This window comes from Pelophylax lessonae (assembly GCF_965119305.1).
Source record: "Pelophylax lessonae genome assembly, chromosome: 3".
Lineage (NCBI taxonomy): Eukaryota > Metazoa > Chordata > Amphibia > Anura > Ranidae > Pelophylax > Pelophylax lessonae.
The window spans coordinates 676,985,643-677,011,274 of record NC_138770.1 but is presented as its reverse complement, the minus strand read 5'-3'; the positions used below and the strand labels follow the sequence as shown (position 1 = coordinate 677,011,274).

At 46.3% G+C, this 25,632-nt stretch overlaps 1 protein-coding gene across 1 annotated transcript in view; it reads right to left on the bottom strand.

Annotated features, from left to right (window-relative positions):
- The window catches only part of KCNK17 (potassium two pore domain channel subfamily K member 17), a 90,144-nt gene that overhangs the window by 42,249 nt on the left and 22,263 nt on the right, over window positions 1-25,632 (bottom strand). The window contains exon 2 of the mRNA XM_082249313.1: window positions 4,913-5,027. Coding sequence (XP_082105439.1) covers window positions 4,913-5,027 — 115 coding nt within the window. The remainder of the gene's footprint in view (window positions 1-4,912; window positions 5,028-25,632) is intronic.

Below are 25,632 nucleotides of genomic sequence, written 5' to 3'. Positions count from 1 at the left end.
ATATATGCACTGTTACTGTAAAAAAGACACTGGCAGGGAAGGGGTTAATTTTATTGGAGAGGGAGGGGTTAATGTATGCCTGGTGCTTACTGACGTGTGTGGGGGGAGGGGGTTGTGTGATACAGACACAGATCACATGTCCAGCTATGCTGAACCCTGCAATCTGTCACTCCCTGTCACTGAGGAGATCCGCCCACTCTGTTTACACAAGCGGGCGGATCTCCAAACTAGATTCCCCGACAATCGGGGAAGAGCAGCGGCGATCGCCGCCGTTCCTCCCCTGGCCCGACTCCCGCTGTGACTGAAAACAGCGGGAGCGCGCCTCCGGCGACGCGCGAGCTCCGCCTACAGGGGGAGGAGTCCAGTGACGTAGTACTACGTCGCTGGACGATAACGAACCACTTTGCCGCAGTACGGTCAACGTGACCGGTCGGCAAGTGGTTAATAAAACTGATTTTTTTTTTTCCAACTTATGAACTATTTGTATGAATATTGTACTGAAAATTTTGGAGCCCCCGGTCTAAGCGAATGGCATCACCCGATTGTAGGAACTATGAACTATAGAGCTCTGCGCTCCGTCCCGCTATGTTTCAGCTTTTCAGCAACATTTGTGGTTTTCGGAAGGTAAATGCTGCCACCTACTGCACATTATTATAATTACAGCTACTGAGCAGAAAAGTTAATGTAAAGTTCCTGCGCTACCTTCTTGTTCTGGGTCACAAAATACTGAAGGCAATGGATTGGCATGGAAGCCAGGGATCTAGCATTTTCAGAAGAGGAGAAGCAATGTCAGCTTGCCTGCTTTTTTAGAACAGTAAGGAAAACTGTACTGGGACAAATATGAAGGCCCCAGGGGATGTCCATGTGGACGAAACATACTCGGGTTGGATTGAGTTTATTCCATTGTATTGCGCTTGTTGAAGACCATTTGGGATCACTTCTGAATTCCCTGCAATTTGCACAGAAAGTGTAAGTTTTCTACTATTTAATAAAGCCATGTCTTAACCACTTCTGGACCGGAAGATTTTACTGCTTAAAGCGGAGTTCTGGCCTCGGAGGTGAAATTTAGATAAAAATACCCCCGGGACAGTCAGGGCTAGTACATTCTACAATGGATAGCCTCTGAACTGTCCCGGTCGCACTTACCTTTTAGAAGAAATACTTACCTTGAAAATTTATTCTCCAGCGCTGCCATCTCGGATGTGGGCAGCTGAAGCCAGCGCGATCCTCTTCTGCGTCCTCTTCTCCCAGAATGCCCTGCAGCGGGCCCGCTCGTCAGTTCCGGTGCGGGCGCGTCATCCCTGCACAGCTTCTGGGCATTGCTCAGAAGCTGTTTAGCAGGGAATGACACGCCTGCCCCGGAACTGACCAGCGGGGCCGGTGCAGGCCCATTGATTCCTGGGAGCGATGACGTTCAGCTCCCAGGAATCAATGCAAGGAGGAAGAGACGGCGCGTGCCGCGGCCGCAGAGGGAGGAGGTAGAAGGAAGGTGAGTATATTTTCTTCTATAACAAGGTAAGTATAGAAAAAAAAATAGTTTTTCAGGTGACCCTCAGCAAGCGGATGGCCCAAAATCGATTTTGACGTTTTTGAGGCCGGAACTCCGCTTTAGTGACCAGGCCCTATTTTGCGATTCGGCACTGCGTGATTTTAACGGACCATTGCGTGGTCGTGCAACGCTGTACCCAAATAAAATTGATGTCCTTTTTTCCCCACAAATAGAGCTTTCTTTTGGTGGTATTTGATCACCTGTGCGATTTTTTATTTTTTGCGCTATAAACCAAAATTGAACATTTTGAAAAAAAAAAACAATATTTTTTACATTCTGCTATATGACATTCCCCCACAAAAAAAATGTAAAAATCAACATTTTTTAACATTTTAGGCCAATTTGTTTTTTGCTACATATTTTTGGTAAAAAAAAAAAATCACGTTTTTGGATTGGTTTGCGCAAAAGTTATAGCGTTTACTAACTACGGGAAAGATTTGTCAGTTTTTTTTAAACTAGTAATGGCGGTGATCTGCGATTTTTTTTTTTGCGGGACTGCAACATTGCGGCGGACAGATCAGACCTTACTGACATTTTTGACACTTTGCTACAATGTAGTGAGTGTACAGCTTGTATAACAGTGTAAATTTGCTGTCCCCTCAAAATAACTCAACACACAGCCATTAATGTCTAAACCGCTGGCAACAAAAGTGAGTACACCCCTAAGTGAAAATGTATAAATTGGGCCCAAGTAGCCATTTTCCCTCCCCGGTGTCATGTGACTCGTTGGTGTTACAAGGTCTCAGGTGTGAGCAGGTGTGTTAGATTTGGTGTTATCGCTCTCACTCTCTCATACTGGTCACAGGAAGTTCAACATGGCACCTCATGGTGAAGAACTCTCTGAGGATCTGAAATAAAGAAAGAATTGTTGCTCTACATAAAGATGGCCTAGGCTATAAGAAGATTGCCAAGACCCTGAAACTGAGCTGCAGCATGGTGGCCAAGACCATGCAGCAGTTTAACAGGACAGGTTCCACTCAGAACAGCCCTCACCATGGTCAACCAAAGAAGTTGAGTTCACATGCTCAGCGTCATATCCAGAGGTTGTCTTTGGGAAATAGACATCTGAGTGCTGCCAGCATTGCTGCAGAGATTGAAGGGGTGGGGGGGGGGGGGGTCAGCCTGTCAGTGCTCAGACCATACGCCGCACACTGCATCAAACTGGTCTGCATGGCTGTCGTCCCAGAAGGAAGATTCTTCTAAAGATGATGCACAAGAAAACCTGCAAACAGTTTGCTGAAGACAAGCAGACTAAGGACATGGATTACTGGAACCATCTCCTGTGCTCTGATGAGACCAAGATAAACTTATTTGGTTCAGATGGTGTCAAGCGTGTGTGGTGGAAACCAGATCAGGAGTACAAAGACAAGTGTGTCTTGCCTACAGTCAAGCATGGTGGTGGGAGTGTCATGGTCTGGAGCTGCATGAGTGCTGCCAGCACTGGGGAGCTACAGTTCATTGAGGGAACCATGAATGTCAACATGTACTGTGAAATACTGAAGCAGAGCATGATCCCCTCCCTTCAGAGACTGGGCTGCAGGGCAGTATTCCAACATGATAACGACCCCAAACACACCTCCAAGATGACCACTGCCTTGCTAAAGAAGCTGAGGGTAAAGGTGATGGACTGGCCAAGCATGTCTCCAGACCTAAACCCTATTGAACATATGTGGGGCATCCTCAAACGGAAGGTGGAGGAGCGCAAGATCTCTAACATCCACCAGCTCTGTGATGTCATCATGGAGGAGGGGAAGAGGACTCCAGTGGTAACCTGTGAAGCTCTGGTGAACTCCATGCCCAAGAGGGTTAAGGCAGTGCTGGAAAATAAATAATGGTGGCCACACAAAATATTGACACTTTGGGCCCAATGTGGACATTGTCACTTAGGGGTGTACTCACTTTTGTTGCCAGCGGTTTAGACATTAATGGCTGTGTGTTGAGTTATTTTGAGGGGACAGCAAATTTACACTGTTATACAAGCTGTACACTCACTACTTTACATTGTAGCAAAGTGTCATTTCTTCAGTGTTGTCACATGAAAAGATAGAATAAAATATTTACAAAAATGTGAGGGGTGTACTAACTTTTGTGAGATACTGCAAATATAAATAGCGTATTCAAAGCTCTAGTGTTGCCATATAGAGAGGGAGAGGAAATTGTATAGGAATCGCCAGTTTGTGTTCCACCTGTCTTCCAGCTGACCGGAAATGATGGATCTCAAAATCAAAACATGAAGTCACTGGAATGAACCCAAACCGCTGCTGTTATATATATATATATATATATATATATATATATATATATATATATATATATATATGTATATATATAAATATATATATATAGCATATTCAAAGTTCCCGTGTTTCCATATAGAGAGGGAGAGGAAAGAACACTCACATGGTGCAGGATTTCAAATCTTTTTTTAAAAAAAGAATGTTGTATTGTACTTACATCAAAGAAGACTACTCAACACTTCATCAGTCTATGTCTGACATCCTCATGCCTCATTTCCAGTCAGGCGGAGCGCAAACCGGTGATTCCTCTACAATACATGCTGATCCCTGTCTTCTTTGATGTAAGTGCAATACAACATTCTTTTTTTAAAAGATTTGAAATCCTGCACCATGAGAGTGCTCTTTCCTCTCCCTCTCTATATGGAAACATGGGAACTTTGAATATGCTATATATATATATATAACAGCAGCGGTTTGAATTCATTCCTGTGACTTCATGTATGACATCTTGGATTTTCTCATATGCATAATTTGACTCCCTATAATAGGGGTCAATTAAGTCTGGTGAGTGTATAGTGCGTCTGCATGCTGGTGGAGAGGAACCTTTCCAATACTCACTGAGGACGTTATTCACGTGTGGGATCTATACATGGACTTCACAATTTTTATGTATTTTCTATCATTTAAATGAAAATGTATTTATTTATTTGTTAATTCACTATGGTGATATGTATTTTATTTAGGAAAAAACTGTTCAGTCTCAGGGAGTGTAAGAGGACACAGGGCCACACGATGGGATTGGAGGAGAAGCTTAAGTTGCACAGGGGGGTTTTCACTGTCAGGGCAATACGGATGTGGAACTCTCTTCCACAATTGGTGGTGTCAGCGGAGAGTATTGATATTCTTGAAAGATTCTTGGATGTGCATCTTAAAGAACACAATATACAGGGATATGGGAAATAATTATCGACACTGACACACATACCTACACAGGTTGAACTGGATGAACTATTGTCTTTATTTAACCTTACCTACTATGTAACTATGCAGTTTGGATGCACTAACAGAATACAATTTGTTGTAGAAATACTCCTAGGTTCTGATAGTGGTGGTCACAGGAACTTACCGATGGTGGTTATGGCCGTAACTGAGAAGAAGAAAGAGCCACTAAAGTCCCAGGTCTCCTGACCGCTATCATTACCCAATAAACTGATGCCATTCTTGTATGCGTTGATGATACCCTACAAAACAGAATACTCAGGTTACTATCCTCATCTGGATAAAGTACATAACTAAACTGGATACTGAAAACCCATCTTCTTCATAGATATGGAATGGGACAGCCAAAAATGCATATCCGATTTCAATATATACAGTCTATATACATATTTATATAAATACATATATATATATATACATACACACACACAGTATCTCACAAAAGTAATTACATCCCTCTCACCTTTGTAAATTTTTTCATTAAATCTTTTCATGTGCCAGTCAAGTTCCTCCACCACAAACTCGCTCATCCATGTCTTTTTGGACCTTGCTTTGTGCACTGGTGTGCAGTCATGTTTGAACATGTAATATTGCTGTCCCCTCAAAATAACTCAACACACAGCCATTCATGTCTAAACTGCTGGCAACAAAAGTGAGTACACCCCTAAGTGCAAATGTCCAAATTGGACCCAAAGTTTCAATATTTTGTGTGGCCACCATTCTTTTCCAGCACTGCCTTAGCCCTCTTGGGCATGGAGTTCACCAGAGCTTCACAGGTTACCACTGGAGTCCTCTTCCCCTCCTCCATGATGACATCACGGAACTGGTGGATGTTAGAGACCTTGCGCTCCTCCACCTTCCGTTTGAGGATGTCCCACAGATGCTCAATAGGGTTTAGGTCTGGAGACATGCTTGGCCAGTCCATCACCTTTACCCTCAGCTTCTTTAGCAAGGCAGTGGTCATCTTGGAGGTGTTTGGGGTCGTTATCATGTTGGAATACTGCTCTGCAGCCCAGTCTCTGAAGGGAGGGGACCATGCTCTGCTTCAGTATGTCACAGTACATGTTGGCATTCATGGTTCCCTCAATTGTAGCTCCCCAGTGCAGCCCCAGATCATGACTCTCAGTCTCCCACCACCATGCTTGACTGTAGGAAGACACACTTGTCTTTGTACTCCTCACCTGGTTGCTGCAACACACCTTTGACACCATCTGAACCAAAAAAATGTATCTTGGTCTCATCAGACCACAGGACACGGTTCCAGTAATCCATGTTCTTAGTCTGCTTGTCTTCAGCAAACTGTTTCTTTCTTGTGCATCATCCTTAGAAGAGTCTTCCTTCTGGGATGACAGCCATGCAGACCAATTTGATGCAGTGTGCAGCGTATGCAGCAATGATGGCAGCACTCATACGTCTATTTCCCAAAGACAACCTCTGGATATGATGCTGAGCACGTGCACTCAACTTCTTTGGTTTACCATGGCGAGGCCTGTTCTGAGGGGAACCTGTTCTGTTAAACCGCTGTATGGTCTTGGCCACAATGCTGCAGCTCAGTTTCAGGGTCTTGGCAATCTTCTTATAGCCTAGGCCATCTTTATGTAGAGCAACAATTCTTTTTTTCAGATCCTCAGAGAGTTCTTTGCCATGAGGTGCCATGTTGAACTTCCAGTGACCAGTATGAGAGAGTGAGAGCGATAACACCAAATTTAACACACCTGCTCCCCATTCACACCTGAGACCTTGTAACACTAATGAGTCACATGACACCAGGGAGGGAAAATGGCTACTTGGGCCCAATTTGGATATTGTCACTTAGGGGTGTACTGACTTTTGTTGCCAGCAGTTTAGACATTAATGGCTGTGTGTTGAGTTATTTTGAGGGGACAGTAAATTTACACTGTTATACAAGCTGTACACTCACTACTTTACATTGTAGCAAAGTGTCATTTCTTCAGTGTTGTCACATGAAAAGATAGAATAAAATATTTACAAAAATGTGAGGGGTGTACGCACTTTCGTGAGATACTGTAAGTAACCAATGGAGGTTACATAGGACATTGTTGTGTGCTATACCCACTTTTCATGTGCAGGTGTCACTGTTGCACCTATTGAGTACTTCATGTTTATTTCACCAATTGTACATATTCTTATGTAACAGCCATTGTTCTATAATAAGAAATTAAAACAACGTATCAAATGATTTAAAATAAATCAGCATTGTGCATCAAGATAACATTAATTAAAATGTAACAATACGAAATACATTTATTAGATAATAAACCTAGACGCCACAAAAAGCAGGGTTGTTCACTGCAATAGGAAAAAGAAAATTAATTAAAAAAAAATCAATACATTTTTAAATGCTTGAATATTTGTTTGTCTCCTTCCTGGACTGAGATGTCTAATCAGAAATGACACCGACATGTAAATTCTGATGCCTATGCAGTTCTTTGCTGTGTTCACAAATGTCTGACACAGATCAGCCCCCTGCTGCAGCCTCTAACCTTGTGACTTGCTATAAAGTTACAATGTTGCAGTCTGATCACTGGGGGAGGGGGGACTGAGGAAATGCTTCCTCCTGCCTGCAGCAGACTGATGATGCTATCTCAGCCTAGGCAACATTACAATGTTACAGGGGGAGGGGAGACTGGGGAAATGCTGCCTCCTGCCTGCAGCAGACTGAGACATCATCTCAGCCTAGGCCACAGGTGTCAACAAAAGGCCTGCAGGCTGAATCAGGCCCTCCAGGCCATTTCATGTGGCCCTTGCACCTCTCCTGCAGCTGCTGCATCTCCCTCATCTCTGCCCCCACCTTGTCTCAGCAGACAGCAGCAGAGAGGACAGAACTCTTCTGCCAGATCCTGTGCTTCCCCCTGCAGCTGCAGAGAGGACCACCACCCCCCCCCCCAACTCAGCAGTTGGCAGCAGAGGACACAACTCCTCCTACAGATCCTGCGCCTCTCTGTGCAGCCATAGCACCCTTCCCCTCCGCCTCCAGACTCTGGCAGCTGACTTCAGCCCTCCTCCAGACCCTGCAGTTGCTGCTTTACAGCTCTGCCTCCAGCTTCTTCCAAGCAGCAGTACATGGAAAAAGGGGAAGCACTGTGAAGTAAGGGACGGTGAGGGGCTCTTGACTTCTGATAGTGGTGGGCTACAGGTAGACCCGGGCCTCTGAGGGCAACCATAAAGGTGATGCGGCCCGCGATGAAATGGAGTTTGACACCCCTAGCCTAGGCAATGTTACAGTCTGATCTCTGGGGGGGGGGAGGGGAGGAGACTGAGGAAATGCTTCCTCCTGCCTGCAGCAGACTGATGACATAATCTCAGCCTAGGCAACATTACAATGTTGCAGTATAATCTCTGGGGGAGGGGAGACCTAGAAAATGATTCCTCCTGCCTGCAGCTGATAGGATAACCAGTGGCGGCCCGTCCATTGGGGGCGCAGGGGCGCCGCCTCCCTATCCATGCGTCCGTGCTTTCCAATAGGGGATTTTTTTTTTGAAGCACGTAATTAGAGCCAGAGGCTCTAATAGGCTTCAAAAAAGGGTGGGCTCAGGGTGCAGAGCACTGTATCCTGAGCCTACCCAGTTGTATGACAATAGCAAATTAATATTCGCTATTATCACACTGATTTTCCTCCCAGCCAATCAGGAAGCGGGTCGTGAAACCCCCTTTCCTGATTGGCTGAAAAGAGAAGTGATTTTACTGTCCATTGGCCAAGAGGAGGGAGAAGTTGTACGGCCGGAGGAGACTCACAGCCGCTCGGGGAAGGAGCAGGTAAGAATGCTGGCTGTCCAGCTGGGCAGCCAGCCAGCCACCCGTCCCGGGAGGGTTGGTAGATTTGATTGCCAGCCGGCCGTCCCGCCGGGGGGGGGTGTTGGTTTTGCCGCCCCCCCCAAAAAAAATGTATTCACCAGCCGCCACTGCTGATAATATCATCTCAGCCTAGGCAGTCACTGACTGGAGCTCATGAATTAGGCCCATTTGCATCCATCATAGAGGGAGTATGGCATTCCTGCATGCTGGGTTTTTTTTTGGGGGGGGGGAGGGGGTAATACGATCTGCATATGGCAACCCATTCACCTAATTGGGCTGCCCAATGCACTAAAAACCAACCAAAGAAGCTTCTGCACTTTTTGAGGCATAAGGCTTTGCGCATTTTTTTTTTTTTTTACCACTTGTTGTGATCCATTTTTAGTGTTGCGACAAAAAAATCGACATTAATAGCAAATATCACCGAACGCCCAATGTGCGTTTTGCATGCGCTTTTGTGCATTTTCCGGGAACACGTGAAGAAGCGCAGGTCCCACAATGCTCAGGTCCCCCAATGCGCAGGTCCCATAAAGTGCAGCTCCCGCAATGCGCAGCTCTCACAATGCGCAGGTCCCACAATGTGCAGCTCCCGCAATGTGCAGCTCCCACAATGTGCAGGTCCCATAAAGTGCAGGTCCCACAATGCGCAGGTCCCACAACACGCAGGTCCCACAAAACGCAGGTCCCACAACATGCAGGTCCCACAACACGCAGGTCCCACAACACGCAGGTCCCACAACACGCAGGTCCCACAACACGCAGGTCCCACAATGTGCAGCTCCCGCAATGCGCAGCTCCCACAATGTGCAGCTCCCACAATGTGCAGGTCCCATAAAGTGCAGGTCCCACAATGCGCAGGTCCCACAACACGCAGGTCCCATAACATGCAGGTCCCACAACACGCAGGTCCCACAATGCGCAGGTCCCACAATGCGCAGGTCCCACAATGTGCAGGTCCCACAACGCGCAGGTCCCACAACACGCAGGTCCCACAAAACGCAGGTCCCACAACACGCAGGTCCCACAACACGCAGGTCCCACAATGTGCAGCTCCCGCAATGCGCAGCTCCCACAATGTGCAGGTCCCACAATGTGCAGGTCCCATGAAGTGCAGGTCCCACAATGCGCAGGTCCCACAACACGCAGGTCCCACAACACGCAGGTCCCACAATGTGCAGCTCCCACAATGCGCAGGTCCCACAATGCGCAGCTCCCGCAATGCGCAGGTCCCACAATGCGCAGCTCCCGCAATGCCCAGCTCCCACAATGCGCAGCTCCCACAATGCGCAACTCCCGCAATACACAGGTCCCACAATGTGCAGGTCCAGCAATGCGCAGGTCCAGCAATGCGCAGGTCCCGCAATGCGCAGGTCCCGCGATGCGCAGGTCCCGCAATGCACAGGTCCCGCAATGCGCAGGTCCCGTAATGTGCAGGTCCCGCAATGTGCAGGTTCAACAATGCGCAGGTCCCGCAATGCGCAGGTTCCACAATGCGCAGGTCCCGCAATGCGCAGGTCCCACAATGCGCAGGTCCCGTAATGTGCAGGTCCCGTAATGTGCAGGTCCCGTAATGCGCAGGTCCCACAAAGTGCAGGTCCAGCAATGCGCAGGTCCCGTAATGCGCAGGTCCCGTAATGCGCAGGTCCTGCAATGCGCTGGTGGGAATGGGGACTTTCTTTGTAATGACAAAAATTGGAGCTTTTCTGGAAAATGATAGAGTTGTATATTGTGATGTCAGGAATGAATTCATGCAGACAGGTTTCTGCCTGTTGATGACAGTGACAGAAGCGCAGGCGGCCATGTTGGCGTGCAGCTTGTTATGACACCGGTGTCACCTGCCAGTCGCTGGAGACAGGACCTCTCAGGTTTTAATTAGAGATGATGGCGGAGACGCGCCCACGCTGATTATCCAGCCAGTATAAATAATTTGCAGTCTATTTATTTCCTTTACAATCTCTTCCACAAATATCCCGGCCGAGCCGCCTAATCACCGCACTTTATTACAGGCAGGCTTTATGGCCGGGCGAGGACGATTCCCGCTGGACAAACGCTTTATGAGAAAAACATTTGCTTTATGAATCAAATATGCAGAATAGATTGAAGGGTCTGTCCTCCCATATTCGCTGTTTTACAGTTTTGGGTGGATGGTGACACCAAACTCAGTATTATTCCAGAGTGGGGGTCCCCAAACCTTCTGTACAAAGGGCCAGTTTACTGTCCTTCATACATTAGGAGGGCCGGACTGCGGGCAGTAGGAGCAAAATATTACATAGTACCTATAGTCAGTAAGAGGAGGAATAGTGTCCCATCATTGGTTTCAGTGGGAGGAATAGTGTCCCATCATTGGTGTCAGTGGGAGGAATAGTGCCCCATCATTGGTGTCTATGGAGGAATAGTGCCCCATCATTGGTGTCAGTGGGAGGAATAGTGCCCCATCATTGGTGTCAGTGGGGAGAATTACATAGTTTAGACAGCATGATTATTGCACAGGTGTGCCTTAGGCTGCCCACAATAAAAGGACACTCTAAAATGTGCAGTTTTATCACACAGCACAATGCCATAGATAACGCAAGTTTTGAGGGAACGTCCAATTGGCACGCTGACTGCAGGAATGTCCACCAGAGCTGTTGCCCGTGAATTGAATGTTCATTTCTCTACCATAAGCCGTCTCCAAAGGCGTTTCAGAGAGTTTGGCAGTACATCCAACCGGCCTCACAACAGCAGACCACGTGTAACCATCCCAACCCAGGACCTCCACATCCAGCATCTTCATCTCCAAGATGGTCTGAGACCGGCCACCCGGACAGCTGCTGCAACAATCAGTTTGCATAACCAAAGAATTTCTGCACAAACTGTTAGAAACCGTCTCAGGGAAGCTCATCTGCATGCTCGTCGTCCTCATCGGGGTCTCCACCTGACTGCAGTTCCTCGTCGTAACCGACTTGTGTGGGCAAATGCTCACATTGGATGGCGTCTGGCACTTTGGAGAGGTTCTCTGCATGGATGAATCCCGGTTTTCGTCGATCTTTGAGTTCAGCTCATGAAAAATGGGGGCAAAAACAAGTGTTGAGTTAATCATTTTGTACAGTATAATTAGTGAGGTTGAAAAAAGACACCGGTCCTTCCAGTTCAACCTATGATGTCTGTGTGTGTTTATGTCAATAGTACATCATATACCCCTGTATGTTGTACAGTGTATACCCCTGTATGTTGTACATTGTATACCCCTGTATGTTGTACATTGTATACCCCTGTATGTTGTACATTGTATACCCCTGTATGTTGTATTCCTTAAGGTGCCCATCTAATAGTTTTTTGAAACTATCGATTCTCCTCACTGATACCACTGCTTGTGGAAGAGAATTCCACATCCTTACTGCTCTGACAGTAAAGGACCCTTTAAGGTTAAACCGCTTCTCTTCAATATTTAGCGAATGGCCACGAGTCCTTTTATATTCCCTTTCACTGAATAGTTTGTTCCTTATGCTAGGGTTGCTAGTACAATATTTGTACATTGATATCATATCCCCCCTCAATCGTCTCTTCTCCAGAGAGAATAGGTTCAGTGCTTGTAGTCTTTCCTCATAGCTGATGTCCTCCATTCCCCTAATTATTTTTGTTGCCCTTCTCTGGACTTTCTCCAGTTCCAGCACATCCTTCCTGAGGACCGGTGCCCAGAACTGGACAGCATATTCCAGATGTGGCCGGACCAGAGTCTTGTAGAGAGGGAGAATACTTGTTTTATTTCTGGAGTGAATCCCCCTTTGTAACTGCTTGCTGACCGCTCGCCGCAGATATACTGCGGCAGGCTGGTTCAGCTGCGCGAACCGCCTTACCTGTACGCCGGTCCACAGTATCGCTCCTGGGGGCCCACACATGCTGCCGGAGGCACACTCGCACCCCCATTAGGTAGCGGGGAAGCCGATCCACAAGGCTGGCACACGCGATCGCTCCCCGTGGAGAGAGAACAATGGTAAACACAGCAAAGGTATTTGGGTACAGCATCGCACGACCACGCAATTTTCCGTTAAAATAATGCAGTGCCATATCGCAAAAAATGCCCTGGTCATTAAGGGGGAAAATCCTTCTGGTCCGGAACTGGTTAAAGTGTATTTTTTGAAGAAAAAAAAATGCGTTTGAAAGACCGCTGTGCAAGTACAGAGTGACATAAAATACTGCAACCCAGGCAAACCATATGCTATGCTATGTTACTTAAATTCAGTGATTTGTTACAATGTTTATCCAGACACACTGTTTCATTACCTAATGTTCATCTGTACTCTCGTGAAAATTTAATAAAAAAACTATTGATTAAAATACTGCAACGGCCGCCATTTAATTCTCTAGGGTCCAAGTAATTTTCTAGCAAAAAATACAGATTTTTACTTGTAAACAACAAATGTCAGAAAAAGGCCTTGTCTTCAAGTGGTAAGTGAAGGGCACCTAAAAAGGTAACCAGCTGTTTTTTTTTTTTTTAACCACTTAAGCCCCGGAAGATTTTAACCCCTTCCTGACCAGGGCCTTTTTTGCGATTCGGCACTGCGTGACTTTAACGGGCAATTGCGCTGTCGTGCGACGCCGTACCCAAATGAAATTGACGTCCTTTTTTTCCCCACAAACAGAGCTTTCTTTTGGTGGTATTTGATCACCTGTGCGATTTTTACTTTTTGCGCTATAAACAAAAAAAGAGCGAAAATTTTGAAAAAATAACAATATTTTTCACATTTTTTTGAAATTCCCCCAAAAAAATGTAAAAGTCAAAATCTTTTAACATTTTTGGCCAATTTGTTTTCTGCTACATATGTTTGGTAAAAAAAAAACGCAACAAGCGTATTTTGATTGGTTTGTGCAAAAGTTATTGCGTTTACTAACTAAGGGAAAGATTTCTGTCATTTTTGGTGTTTTTTTTTTTTTTTAATGAGTAATGCCGGCGATCTGCGATTCTTGTTTTTTGCGGGACTGCGACATTGCGGCGGACAGATTGGACCCTTGACTGACATTTTTGATGCTTTTGGGGGTACCAGTGACATTACTACAGTAATCAGTGCTATACATATGCACTGTTACTGTAAAAATGACACTGGCAGGGAAGGGGTTAACTTTATTGGAGAGGCAGGAGTTAAATGTGTCCCTAGAAGCATGCTTCTTACTGTAAAGGGGCGTGGCTTTTCATGTAACCACAGAGACATACGATCCTAAATAGCAGGATCATATGATCTCTGCAGTTACATCAGGGAGAATGACAAGCGGCTTTGTTTACATCAGCCACCTGCATTTCTCCCTCTCTAGCGGGAAATCGCGAGTGACCGGTGGAGATCGGTGCCACCGGTCACTCGCGCTGGAATGTTCATGAACGAGCGGGGGCAGGAGCGCGCGCGCTCGCCCCCTAGAGGCTCGCAAACGAGCGACGTAGTCCTACGTCACTTTGCCTGTGCGGGGCTGACTGCCGCCGTAAATAGTCGTGCGGCGGTCGGCAAGATAACTTTTAGTTGGAGATGAACTTTTATTGGAGATGCAGTGGTTAAATGTGTCCCTAGGGGCGTGCTTCTAACTGTAAAGGGGTGTGGCTTTTTTATGTAACCACAGAGACATACGATCCTACATAGCAGGATCGTATGATCTCTGCAGTTACACCAGGGAGAATGACAGGCGGCTTTGTTTACATCAGCCGCCTGCCTTTCTACCTCTGCAGCAGGAGATCGCGAGTGACTGGCGGACATACGAGCCGCCGGTCACTCGCGCTGGAGTGTCCGAGAACGAGCGGGGGCAGGATCGCGCCTCCGGCGGCGCGCGCTCGCCCCCTATTGGCTCGCGGGCGACTGCCGCCGTATATAGTCGTGTGGCGGTCGGCAAGAGGTTAAGTTATACCATGGTAATGGGAATATGTAACAAATATAAAGTAGGTGTTACTCCAATTCGGTTGCAAAAGTTGAAATACAGTACACTTTTTTTTTTCCAATCAGATTGACTTTCTCACAATATTAGAAAGCAAATTGTTAGAAGTTTTATCAGGACAGATAATAGATGAGCGGTGGAACAGGAAGACTGACACTGATGAGGTTGCTACAGCAGCTGATAAAAGATAGATAAGATCTTCACTTTATGATTCATCCTTTGTGTGTGAATCCTTCCAGCAAACAACGTATCACCAACCCGTCCCGGGACATAATGGTTGTATTGTTAGGTCACGGTAATAAAAGTTCGGTATATCAGATCAGAGATCTGTCTTACACACTGCCACAAAATTTGATAATTTGATAATACAATTACTACAGCCTTATTATAAACATGCAGCCGATAAAGAGATACTGGGAGGCCATAGAGGAGATGTCATGTTCATGTAGGCGGGGCCTGTCATCTTCATCCTGGATTCACTATCGTAATTATTGATCTGGAATCAACCTCCAAAAATTTTAAATTAAGAAAAGTAACTTATTATGTAGATTGACAAATGCGATGTTCTTAGTTCCTTTACAGGTGCATTTGACCTTCTACTGATCCAGTGCTGTATCTTGGCCTAGGCCAACAAGGCCCAGGCCTAGGGCAGCACTTTGCAGGGGGGCAGCAAAAAACCTGATGGGGCTGCACTATGTTGCACTAGTAGACTGCACTGATGGCCACTGATGAGGCAGGACTTATAAGCTGCACTGATAAGGCAGCACTGATGGGCACTGATATGATGCACTAATGGGCACTGAGAGGCTGCACTGGTGGGCACTGAGAGGCTGCACTGGTGGCCACTGATGAGGCTGTACTGATGGCCACTAATGAGGCTGTACTGATGGCCACTAATGAGGCTGTACTGATAGCCACTAATGAGGCTGTACTGATGGCCACTAATGAGGCTGTACTGATGGGCAGTAATGAGGCTGCACTGATGGGCAGTAATGAGGCTGCACTGATGAGCATTGATAAGGCTGCACTGATGAGCATTGATAAGGCTGCACTGATGAGCATTGATAAGGCTGCACTGATGGCCACTAATGAGGCTGTACTGATGGGCACTAATGAGGCTGTACTGATGGCCACTAATAAGGCTGTACTGATGGCCACTAATGAGGCTGCACTGATGGCCACTAATGAGGCTGCACTGATGGGCATTGATGAAGCTGACCTTATGGGAACTGATGAGGCTGCACTGATAGGCACTGATAGACTGTGGTTGTGGCCTGTGGTTTACAGATTACTGGGCGGGTCATAAACAGGAAAGGGTGTGTCGTTTACAGGAAGGGGTGGGTCATATTTAAATTAGGGGTGTCCAAAGTTTAGTCAGGCCTAGGGCAGTACAAAACCTAAATACACCACTGTACTGATCCCCTACTATTCCCCCTTTGATCCAATCTGACTCCCTTCTGACGACCTTCTGACCCTCCTTTTGATCCGCTTCTGACTCCCTACAGATCTACCCCTGCCCTCCTGCTGACCCCCTCTCACTCCCCTCTTTTCCCCTTCTGACCCCCTTACTGATCCTCCTCTGATCCACTTTAAACCCCCCCTTACCTCCTTCAGGACCCCCATACTGATCCTCCTTTGACCCTCTATTGATCTTCCTCTGACCCCCTTTTAACTTCCTTCTGACCCCCTACTGATCCCCCTACTAATCCTTCTCTCACCCCCCCCCCCCCAGTCACTGATCCTCCTCTGACACCCTCCAAACCCCCCTTCTAACCTGTGTACTGATCCCCCTTTGACCCCCTACTAATCCTTCTCTCAAAAGTCACTGATCCTCCTCTGACACCCTCCAAACCCCCCTTCTAACCTATGTAATGATCCCCCTTTGACCCCCTACTAATCCCTCTCTCACACCCCCCCCCCCCAGTCACTGATCCTCCTCTGACACCCTCCAAACCCCCCTTCTAACCTGTGTACTGATCCCCCTTTGACCCCCTACTAATCCTTCTCTCAAAAGTCACTGATCCTCCTCTGACACCCTCCAAACCCCCCTTCTAACCTATGTACTGAACCCCCTTTGACCCCCTACTAATCCCTCTTTCACACCCCCCCCCCCAGTCACTGATCCTCCTCTGACACCCTCCAAACCCCCTTCTAACCTATGTACTGATCCACCTCTGACTCCCTGCTGATCTTCATCTTACCCCCTTTTGACCCCCCTACTAATCCCCCTCTGACTCCCTACAGAGTCTCATCTGACCCTATGACGGTACTCACCATCACTGGGAGTGAAAGACAGATACTTAATGGACACTGAGAAAATTATTTGGTTAACTTCAAATGGGAGAGTAATATTTATCAACAATATCTCCCAGGAAATATGAAGATTTAATCCCACTTTACACTGTGAGACCTATAGCCTGCAGAGTTGTATAAAGTACTCGAAACCCATACTTGAGTAAAAGTACAAGTGCTCGATCAAAAAGTGACTTGAGTAGAAGTGGAAGTGCTCGATCAAAAAGTGACTTGAGTAGAAGTACTAAAGTATTCAACATTTTTTGTACTTAAGTATTGCAAGTAGTTTTTTTAAAAATATTGCTACTCAAGTACTGAAAGTAAAAGTACAAGTACTGTGTTATGTAGTTATTAAAGAAAGAAGTCAAAAGTTTGAACATCATATTGTTTTTTATTATTTCAAATGCAGCTTTTATTTATACATACAGTAACATTTATTTTCCTATGCGCTGATAATACACATGTTTTGAGCTTCATGAAACCTGTCATCTACTGTTCTGGCAGTGGTAATTTCTATAATTGTAACGAGTAACTATGCAGCACAAAAAAAAAAAAATATCAGAGTAGAAGTATTGAAATCATCGAAAAAATGTAGTGAAGTAAAAGTGGAAGTAGGAGAAAAAAATTCTACTCCAGGAAAGTACAGATACCGCCTTTCCGTACTTAAGTACAGTAGTGAAGTAGTTCTACTTAGTTACTATACATCTCTCATAGCCTGTTGCCATGAAGTCTGACTCCTAAATATTCAAAGCAATGCTTTAGATGTGTATTCCATGTACTTCAATGTAGGAGATGGACAGACTGTCATTGGCAGTCTTTTCCTATTGTCTGCCTATTGAGGTGTGGTGTGGATTGTGTTAAGTCTGTCTGTTCCATTGTTAAATGTTAATGACCTCACATTGTTTCTGTCCAGATGGCTAGATAATCAGTTCAGGTTAATTATATTTCTGTATACAATTTCATCTGCATAGGATAATGTAATCAGGCAATCCCTGACCTGTGTGTGGTAATCTGATCAGGAGGGGGGGGGATCCATGCTGTATATAAATTCTGTGTGACTGTTAAATAAACAGAGATTCCAGTACAAGCTAAGTTGTCGGCTAGCTTTGTAGGGGGTAGCTGAGAAAATCTGATATCTATGTTCATGACTGGGAGGAAGCCGTATATTGACGGAAATCCACAAGTACAGTGTGGGTTGCGGTTCCATTACAGACCCCTTTACTGATCCCCCTCTGAGTCAATTCTTTTCCCCTTCTGACCTCCTTCTGTACCCCTACTGATTTACCTTCTGACCCCTACTGATCTTCATTGGACCCATTTCTGATCCCCCACTAATTTCCTTCCGACTCCCTACAGAGCCTCCTCTGACCCCTTATTGATCCCCCTCTGACTCCTTTCTTTTCCCTTTCTGACACCCCTACTGATCATCCTTAGACCCCCCTACTGATCTTCATCTGACCCCCTTTTAACTCCTTTCTGACCCCCTATTGATCTTCCCCTGACCCCCTACTGTTCCTCCTCGGTCCTCTTACTGTTTGATCCCTTTATTACCTTGTTCGCCCCCACCCCCCACTGATCCATTTATAACCCCCTATTGATCTTCCCTTCTAACCACCTACTGATCCCCCTCTGGTCCCCTTCTCACTCCCTATCTGACCCCCTAATGATCCCCCTTTGACCCCCCCCCCACTAATCCTCCTCTCACCCCCTCCTTACCTCATTCTAATTTCCTTCTGACCCCATTCTGAACCTTTTGTGACTCACCCCTTCTAATCTACATGAAGCTACTTCAAGCTGTTTCTGCAATCCTATTGAGACGAATAAAAGTCCCCAGTGTATATTGGCCCTATATTGCTGTAAATGATAGATTGAGGGGGGTGAACTGATATAGACATAGGATTTAAGTTCACTGCAGCAAGCGTATATCCCCCAGCTGTACTAACAACAGTACTAACAGCAGCTCCAATGCTATCAGATGGCATATGGATATAGCTTGCCATCCCTTCTAGGTGAGCTGGTAAGGGGATAAATAGTAGTTGTGAACTTTGGAGAGGCTACAAATGCCCAAAACGACTTCACTGAAGAAAACAGGTCGTACGTAGCACTCCCTGCCCCTTTCCTGCTGTTTCCACTCCCTTCGCCCACATTTGACAGCTGGGACTTGAAGTGATTGTAAAGTCTCAGGTTTTTTTTTTTTTACAAACATGTTATACTTCCCTCCTCTGTGCAGTTGGTTTAGCACAGAGCCGCCTGGATCCTCCTCTTCTCAGGTCCCTCTTCTGTGCTCCTGGCCCCTCCCTCCTGTTCAGTGCCCCCACAGCAAGCAGCTGGCTATGGGGGCACCCGAGCCGAGTCACAGCTCCCTGTGTCCATTCAGACACAGAGCAGGGACCCGGTCCCGCCCCCTCTTTCTTCTGATTGGCTGACTGACTTTGGTTGACATCAGCGGGAGCCAAGTGCGCTGCACTGCTGTCTCAGCCAATGAGGAGGGGAGTCCCGGGCAGCTTAGACGAGGGCTTGACAAATTTGCTTGGAATCTAGGAGCCAGCTAAAAAAAAGTTAGGAGTCAATTTTTATTTTTTTTTTAAACTAACAATAAAGCTTTATTTTCAATTACAAAAATAACCGATCTTAAATTTACACATAAAGACGACTAGAATCCGCTCTCCTCCAGGGCAATCGGATGGAAACAGACCGTCTGTCCATTTCCATCCGATCCGATCAGATCCGATGGATGCAAAATAGAACCACCATCCATCTGTTTTTTTTTGCGGACAGGATCAGGCGGCGGCGGGTTGCCGCTCCATAGAGGCAACTGAAAAACTGACAGGCAGACCTGATCAGACAGCCATGTGAAAGCGGCCTTCAGCTGTGTGGCATGGCAGGGAGATGATGAAAAATAATAAAAAATGTATTTTAACCACTTGCCGACCGCTCACTGAGCTGCTTCTGCGGCAAAGTGTCTCGTTATCGTCCAGCGATGTAGACCTACGTTGCTGGATCCCGCCCCCTCTCGGCGGCGTGCACGTGCCGCCAGAGGCGCGCTCCCGCTGTATTCAGACACAGCGGGAGTCGGGCCAGGGGAGGAGAGGCGGTGATCACCGCTGCTCTTCCCCGATCGTCGGGGATCTAGTGAGGAGATCCGCCCGCTTGTGTAAACAAAGCGGGCGGATCTCCTATGTGACAGACAGGGACAGATCACAGGATTCAGCATAGCTCAACCTGTGATCTGTGTCTGTGTCACACAACCCCCTCCCCCACACACATCAGTAAGCATGAGGCATACATTTAACCCCTTGATCACCAATAAAGTTAACCCCTTCCCTGCCAGTGTCATTAGTACAGTCACAGTGCATATATATAGCACTGATTACTGTAGTAATGTCACTGGTACCCCCAAAAGTGTCAAAAATGTCAGTTAGGGGTCCGATCTGTCCGCCGCAATGTCGCAGTCCCGCAAAAAATCGCAGATCGCCGCCATTACTAGTAAAAAAAAATAAACAATAAAAATGACAAATCTTTCCCGTAGTTAGTAAACGCGATAACTTTTGCGCAAACCAATCAAAATACGCTTATTGTGATTTTTTCTTTTACCAAATATATGTAGCAGAAAACAAATTGGCCTAAAATGTTAAAAAATTTTGATGTTTAAATTTTTTTTGGGGAATGTCATATAGCAGAATGTGAAAAATATTGTTTTTTTTTTTTTTTTTAAATTGTCGTTTTTTTTTACAAAAATTAAAAATCGCACAGGTGATCAAATACCCCCCAAAGAAAGCTCTATTTGTGGGGAAAAAAAGGACATACATTTAATTTGGGTACAGCGTTGCACGATTGCGCAATTGACAAAAATTGAATATATTGGATATTTTTTAACTGTCAAAGTAGAAAATGTCAATTTTTTCGCAAAATTTTCGCTTTTTTTTATTAATATCGCAAAAAATGAAAAGCGCAGAGGTGATCAAATACCACCAAAAGAAAGCTCTGTTTGTGGGGAAAAAAGGACGTAAATTTCGTTTGGGCATGGCGTTGCATGACCGCGCAATTGTCAGTTAAATTCCCGCAGTGCCAAGTTGCAAAAAGTGGCCTGGACGTAAAGCAGGAAAATCCTCCAGTGGTAAAGTGGTTAATTAAAAAAAAAAAAATGAATAATTATAAATAAAATAAAAAACTCCATCTTTTGTGAGGGTGTGAATAGAACTGAGGCCATTCCAACCAGCCGCCCCACACCTCCTGTCCCCTTACCATTAACCACTTCAGCCCTGGAAGGTTTTACCCCCTTAATGACCAGACCATTTTTTGCAATTCGGCACTGCGTTGTTTTCCCTGACAATTACGCGGTCGTGCGACGCTGTACCCAAATAAAATTGATGTCCTTTTTTCCCCACAAATAGAGCTTTCTTTTGGTGGTATTTGATCACCTGTGTGATTTTTATTTTTTGCGCTATAATCAAGAAAAGAGCGACAATTCTGGAAAAAAAAAAACAATATTTTTCACATTCTGCTATATAACATTGTCAATAAAAAAAAAATGACAAAAATTTAATTTTTTCATCCTTTTAGGCCGATTTGTATTCTGCTACATATTTTTGGTTAAAAAAAAAAAAAAATACCAATAAGCGTATATTAATTGGTTTGCGCAAAAGTTATCGCGTTTACAAACTATAGGATATTTATGGACTTTTTATTTTTTTTATTGTTTTTACTAGTAATGGCGGCGATCTGCGATTTTTAGCGGGACTGCCACATTGCGGCGGACAGATCGGACCCCTAACTGACATTTTTGACACTTTTGGGGGGGGACCAGTGACATTACTACAGTAATCAGTGCTAAAAATATGTTCTGTTACTGTAATAATGACACTGGCAGGGAAGGGGTTAACACCAGGGGCGATCAAAAGGTTAAATGTGTCCCTCGGGGGTGCTTTCTAACTGGGTTTGTGGAATCAACACAGAGACCTCTGATCCTAAATAGGAGGATCACAGGCGCTCTGTGTTCATTCCAGAGAGAACAGTCTGCTGTGTTTACAACAGCAGACCGTAGTTCTCTCTCCACGGGGGGGGGGGGGGGGGGGGCGATCGCGGGGGCCCCGTGGATCAGCTTCCCCGCTGCGTAATGGGGGTCGCGAGCGCGCCTCCCGCGGCACGGGCGCGCCCCCAGGATTGCTCGTACGAACCGCCATACAGGTACGGCGATTCGCGCAGCCGAGCCAGCTTGCTGCAGTATACTGTATCTGCGGCGGGCGGTCGGCAAGTAGTTAAAGTACATTGTGCAATCGTGCAAAGTAAAAATGGAAATACGATGTGCAAAACAAAATAATTAAAATCAAACGTATATCTATTCCTTGGAACTGATGGTGTGTCACTTTATGTAGAAAAAGTGCACAGGTGCAAAAAAGAAAAAAGTGTGTAATCTTCAATAAAACAAAAAAATCCATTGAAAAAAAATAGTCCTTAACATCTTGCCGACTGCTCACAGTATATTTACTGCGGCGGTCAGCCCCTCACAGGCAGAGCGACGTAGATCTACATCACTAGCCTGTGAGGGTCTCAGGAGCGAGCGCGCGCCGCCGGAGGCGCGCCCCCGCGCGGTCATGGACCCCTCCGCGCGTGTGACCGGCGGACCCGACCGTCCGCCGGTCACACACAATCGTCGGTGGAGAGGGAGAACGGCAGGCGGCTAGTGTAAACAAAGCCGCCTGTCATTCTCCCCTGTGTATGAATGATGATCATACGGTTCTACTATGTAGAACCGTTGATCACTGTTCAAACATCTCAAGCCACAGCCAATCACAGTTAGAATCACGCCCCTAGGGACACACATAGCCCCTCCCTCTAAAAAAAAAAATTAACCCCTTCACTGCCAGTGTAATTTTACAGTAACAGAGCATATTTATAGCACTGATTACTGTAGAAATGTCACTGGTAACCCAAAAAGTGTCAAAAATGTCAGTCAAGGGTCTAATCTGTCCGCCGCAATGTCGCAGTCCCGCAAAAAAAAATTGCAGATCGCCGCCATTACGCGTTAAAAAAAAACCAACAAAAATGACAAAAATCTTTCCCTTAGTTAGTAAACGCGATAACTTTTGCGCAAACCAATCAAAATACGTTTTTTGCGATTTTTTTTTACCAAACATAGGTAGCATAAAACAAATTGCCCGAAAATGTTAAAAAAATTTTGATTTTTACATTTTTTTGGGGGGAATTTCATATAAAAAAATGTGAAAAATATTGCTATTTTTGCAAAATTGACGCTCTTTCTTTGTTTATAGCGCATGATCAAAAAATCGCACAGGTGATCAAATACCACCAAAAGAAAGCTCTGTTAGTGGGAAAAAAAGGACGTAAATTTCGTTTGGGTACAGCGTCATATGACCGCGCAATTGTCCGTTAAATTCACGCAGTGCCGAATCGCAAGATAGGCCCTGGTCAGGAAGGGGGTAAAATCTTCCGGGGCTTAAGTGGTTAATAAATACAGTCATGTGTCCCTTCACCAGTATGGACAGCTGGCACCAGTGTGCTCTCTAGCCGCTCACCTCAGTTACACTTGAAATAGGCACGTGGTGGTAGTAAATCCTTAGATTGTTCATACTAGTTTTCCACCACTAGATGTCCTCAGCACGTATGACTCCAAAAAGGTGCGCCATATCCCTGATAATTGCAAGCGCCATAAGGCTGGCCATACATGTTCAACTTTTGTTGTACAATTTTCTGGTAGATCTACCACAAACCACATAATGTGAGGTCAAAGCTAAACAACACATTCACTTGTATCTAATTAGGCAGTCCTTCGTACTACATACTTGAAGGTAAATTTCAAGAAAATTGTTCAGAAAATTGTAAGAAAATATTATCGTGTATGGCCAGCCTAAGGATCAATTATCTCCGTGTTTCCATACAGGGGGGTGAAGGGAAACTCTCATAGTGTACTAAAATAAGGCCATTTAAAGAAACAAAGCAGCAAAACACTTACAATTACAGATAGATACATCCGGCGGTGACTCGAAGCTTATGGCCCTGTGCGCAATCGCGCGTATTTGCACGGATGAGGTGCAAATTACTGACCAAAAATGCTAATTTTTCTACATTGTTTTTACTGAAAAATGCACAGCGCCCATTTATGCGCCTGTATGTATAGGCACATTACAATTATTGGGCTGTATTTTAGTTCAGTGAAAAAAAAAAAAAAAAGCTTTTGGGTCCTTGCACACGAGCGATGCGCTCGGTGGACTCCGATTGGCTCAGCGGGGATCGATCCCCTGATCCCCCGCTGAGCAGGCGGATGACAGGTCCGTCTCTGCTTACTTTGCAAAGATGGAGCTGTCAGATCCCTGCTCTCCTCTATCGTTGATCGAATGAGAACGGGCCGCCTGTCTGTTTTCATCCAATCCTATTCGTTCCCAACTTCCAGACGGATGGAAAATAGGGTTTCCATCCGTCTGGATTTGACGGACAGGATTGAATCGGATGTCAGCGGATATCAGCAGAGATGTCTTCTCTGACATCCAGGGCCGGACTGGCCTATCGGGATACCGGGATAATTTCCGGTGGGCCGCCGGCCCTGGGGCCGCTTTAATATGGCCGCCCGCAGAGCGCCGCTTTAAGTATTGCCGGCCGCTTGCAGTGCCGCTTTAAGTATTGCCGGCCGCGGCCGCCCGCAGTGCCGCTTTAAGGATTAAAGGATTGATTAAGGCCGCTCGCTGCTGATTGGCCGGCGGCCGCTGACGCTGTGCAGGCCCCGGCCCCCTCTGCGCTCCCGCTGTGAGCGGCATGACGTCACGGCGGGGCGGCTGGCCGGCTGCGCCTGCGCGGTGGACGGCGGTGCACCCACCGCTCCATAGGTCCGTTCATTTCATCAGTTCAGTCACGTCAAAACGGACGAAGTATTCATCAGTTTTTCATCCATTTTTTATCCGTTTTTTTTACATCCAGTTGTGTGGAGGAAAATGCCTTGTTGAGGTCAGAGGAGATTGGGCAGATTGGTTCCAGATGATAGAAAGGCAACAGTAACTCAAATAACCACTCGTTACACCTAAGATATGCAGAATACCATCTCTGAATGCACAACACATCTAACCTTAAAGCAGATGGGCTACAGCAGCAGAAGACCACACCGGGTGCCACTCCTGTCAGCTAAGAACAGGAAACTGAGGCTACAATTGGCACAGGATCACCAAAATCGGGCAATAGAAGATTGGAAAAACGTTGCCTGGTCTGATGAGTCTGGATTTTAGCTGGGACATTCAGATGGAAGGGTCAGAATTTGGCGCATGGATCCATCCTGTTTTGTGTCACCGGCTCAGGCTGGTGGTGGTGGTCTAATGGTGTGGGGGGGGGGGGGGTAATGGTTCAGGCTGGTGGTGGTGGTCTAATGGTGTGGGGGGGGGGTAATGGTTCAGGCTGGTGGTGGTGGTCTAATGGTGTGGGGGGGGGGTAATGGTTCAGGCTGGTGGTGGTGTAATGGTGTGGGGGGGGGGGGTAATGGTTCAGGCTGGTGGTGTAATGGTGTGGTGGGGGAGGAGGAGAATGGTGGGTAATGATTTAGGCTGGTGGTGGTGTAATGGTGTGGGGGAGAAGGAGGATGGGGGGTAACGGTTGAGGCTGGTGGTGGTGTAATGGTGTGGGGGAGGAGGAGGATGGGGGGTAACGGTTGAGGCTGGTGGTGGTGTAATGGTGTGGGGGAGGAGGAGGGGTAATGGTTCAGGCTGGTGGTGGTGTAATGGTGTGGGGGAGAAGGAGGATGGGGGGTAACGGTTGAGGCTGGTGGTGTAATGATGTGTGTGTGGGGGGCTAACGGTTCAGGCTGGTGGTGGTGTAATGGTGTGGGGGAGGAGGGGTAATGGTTCA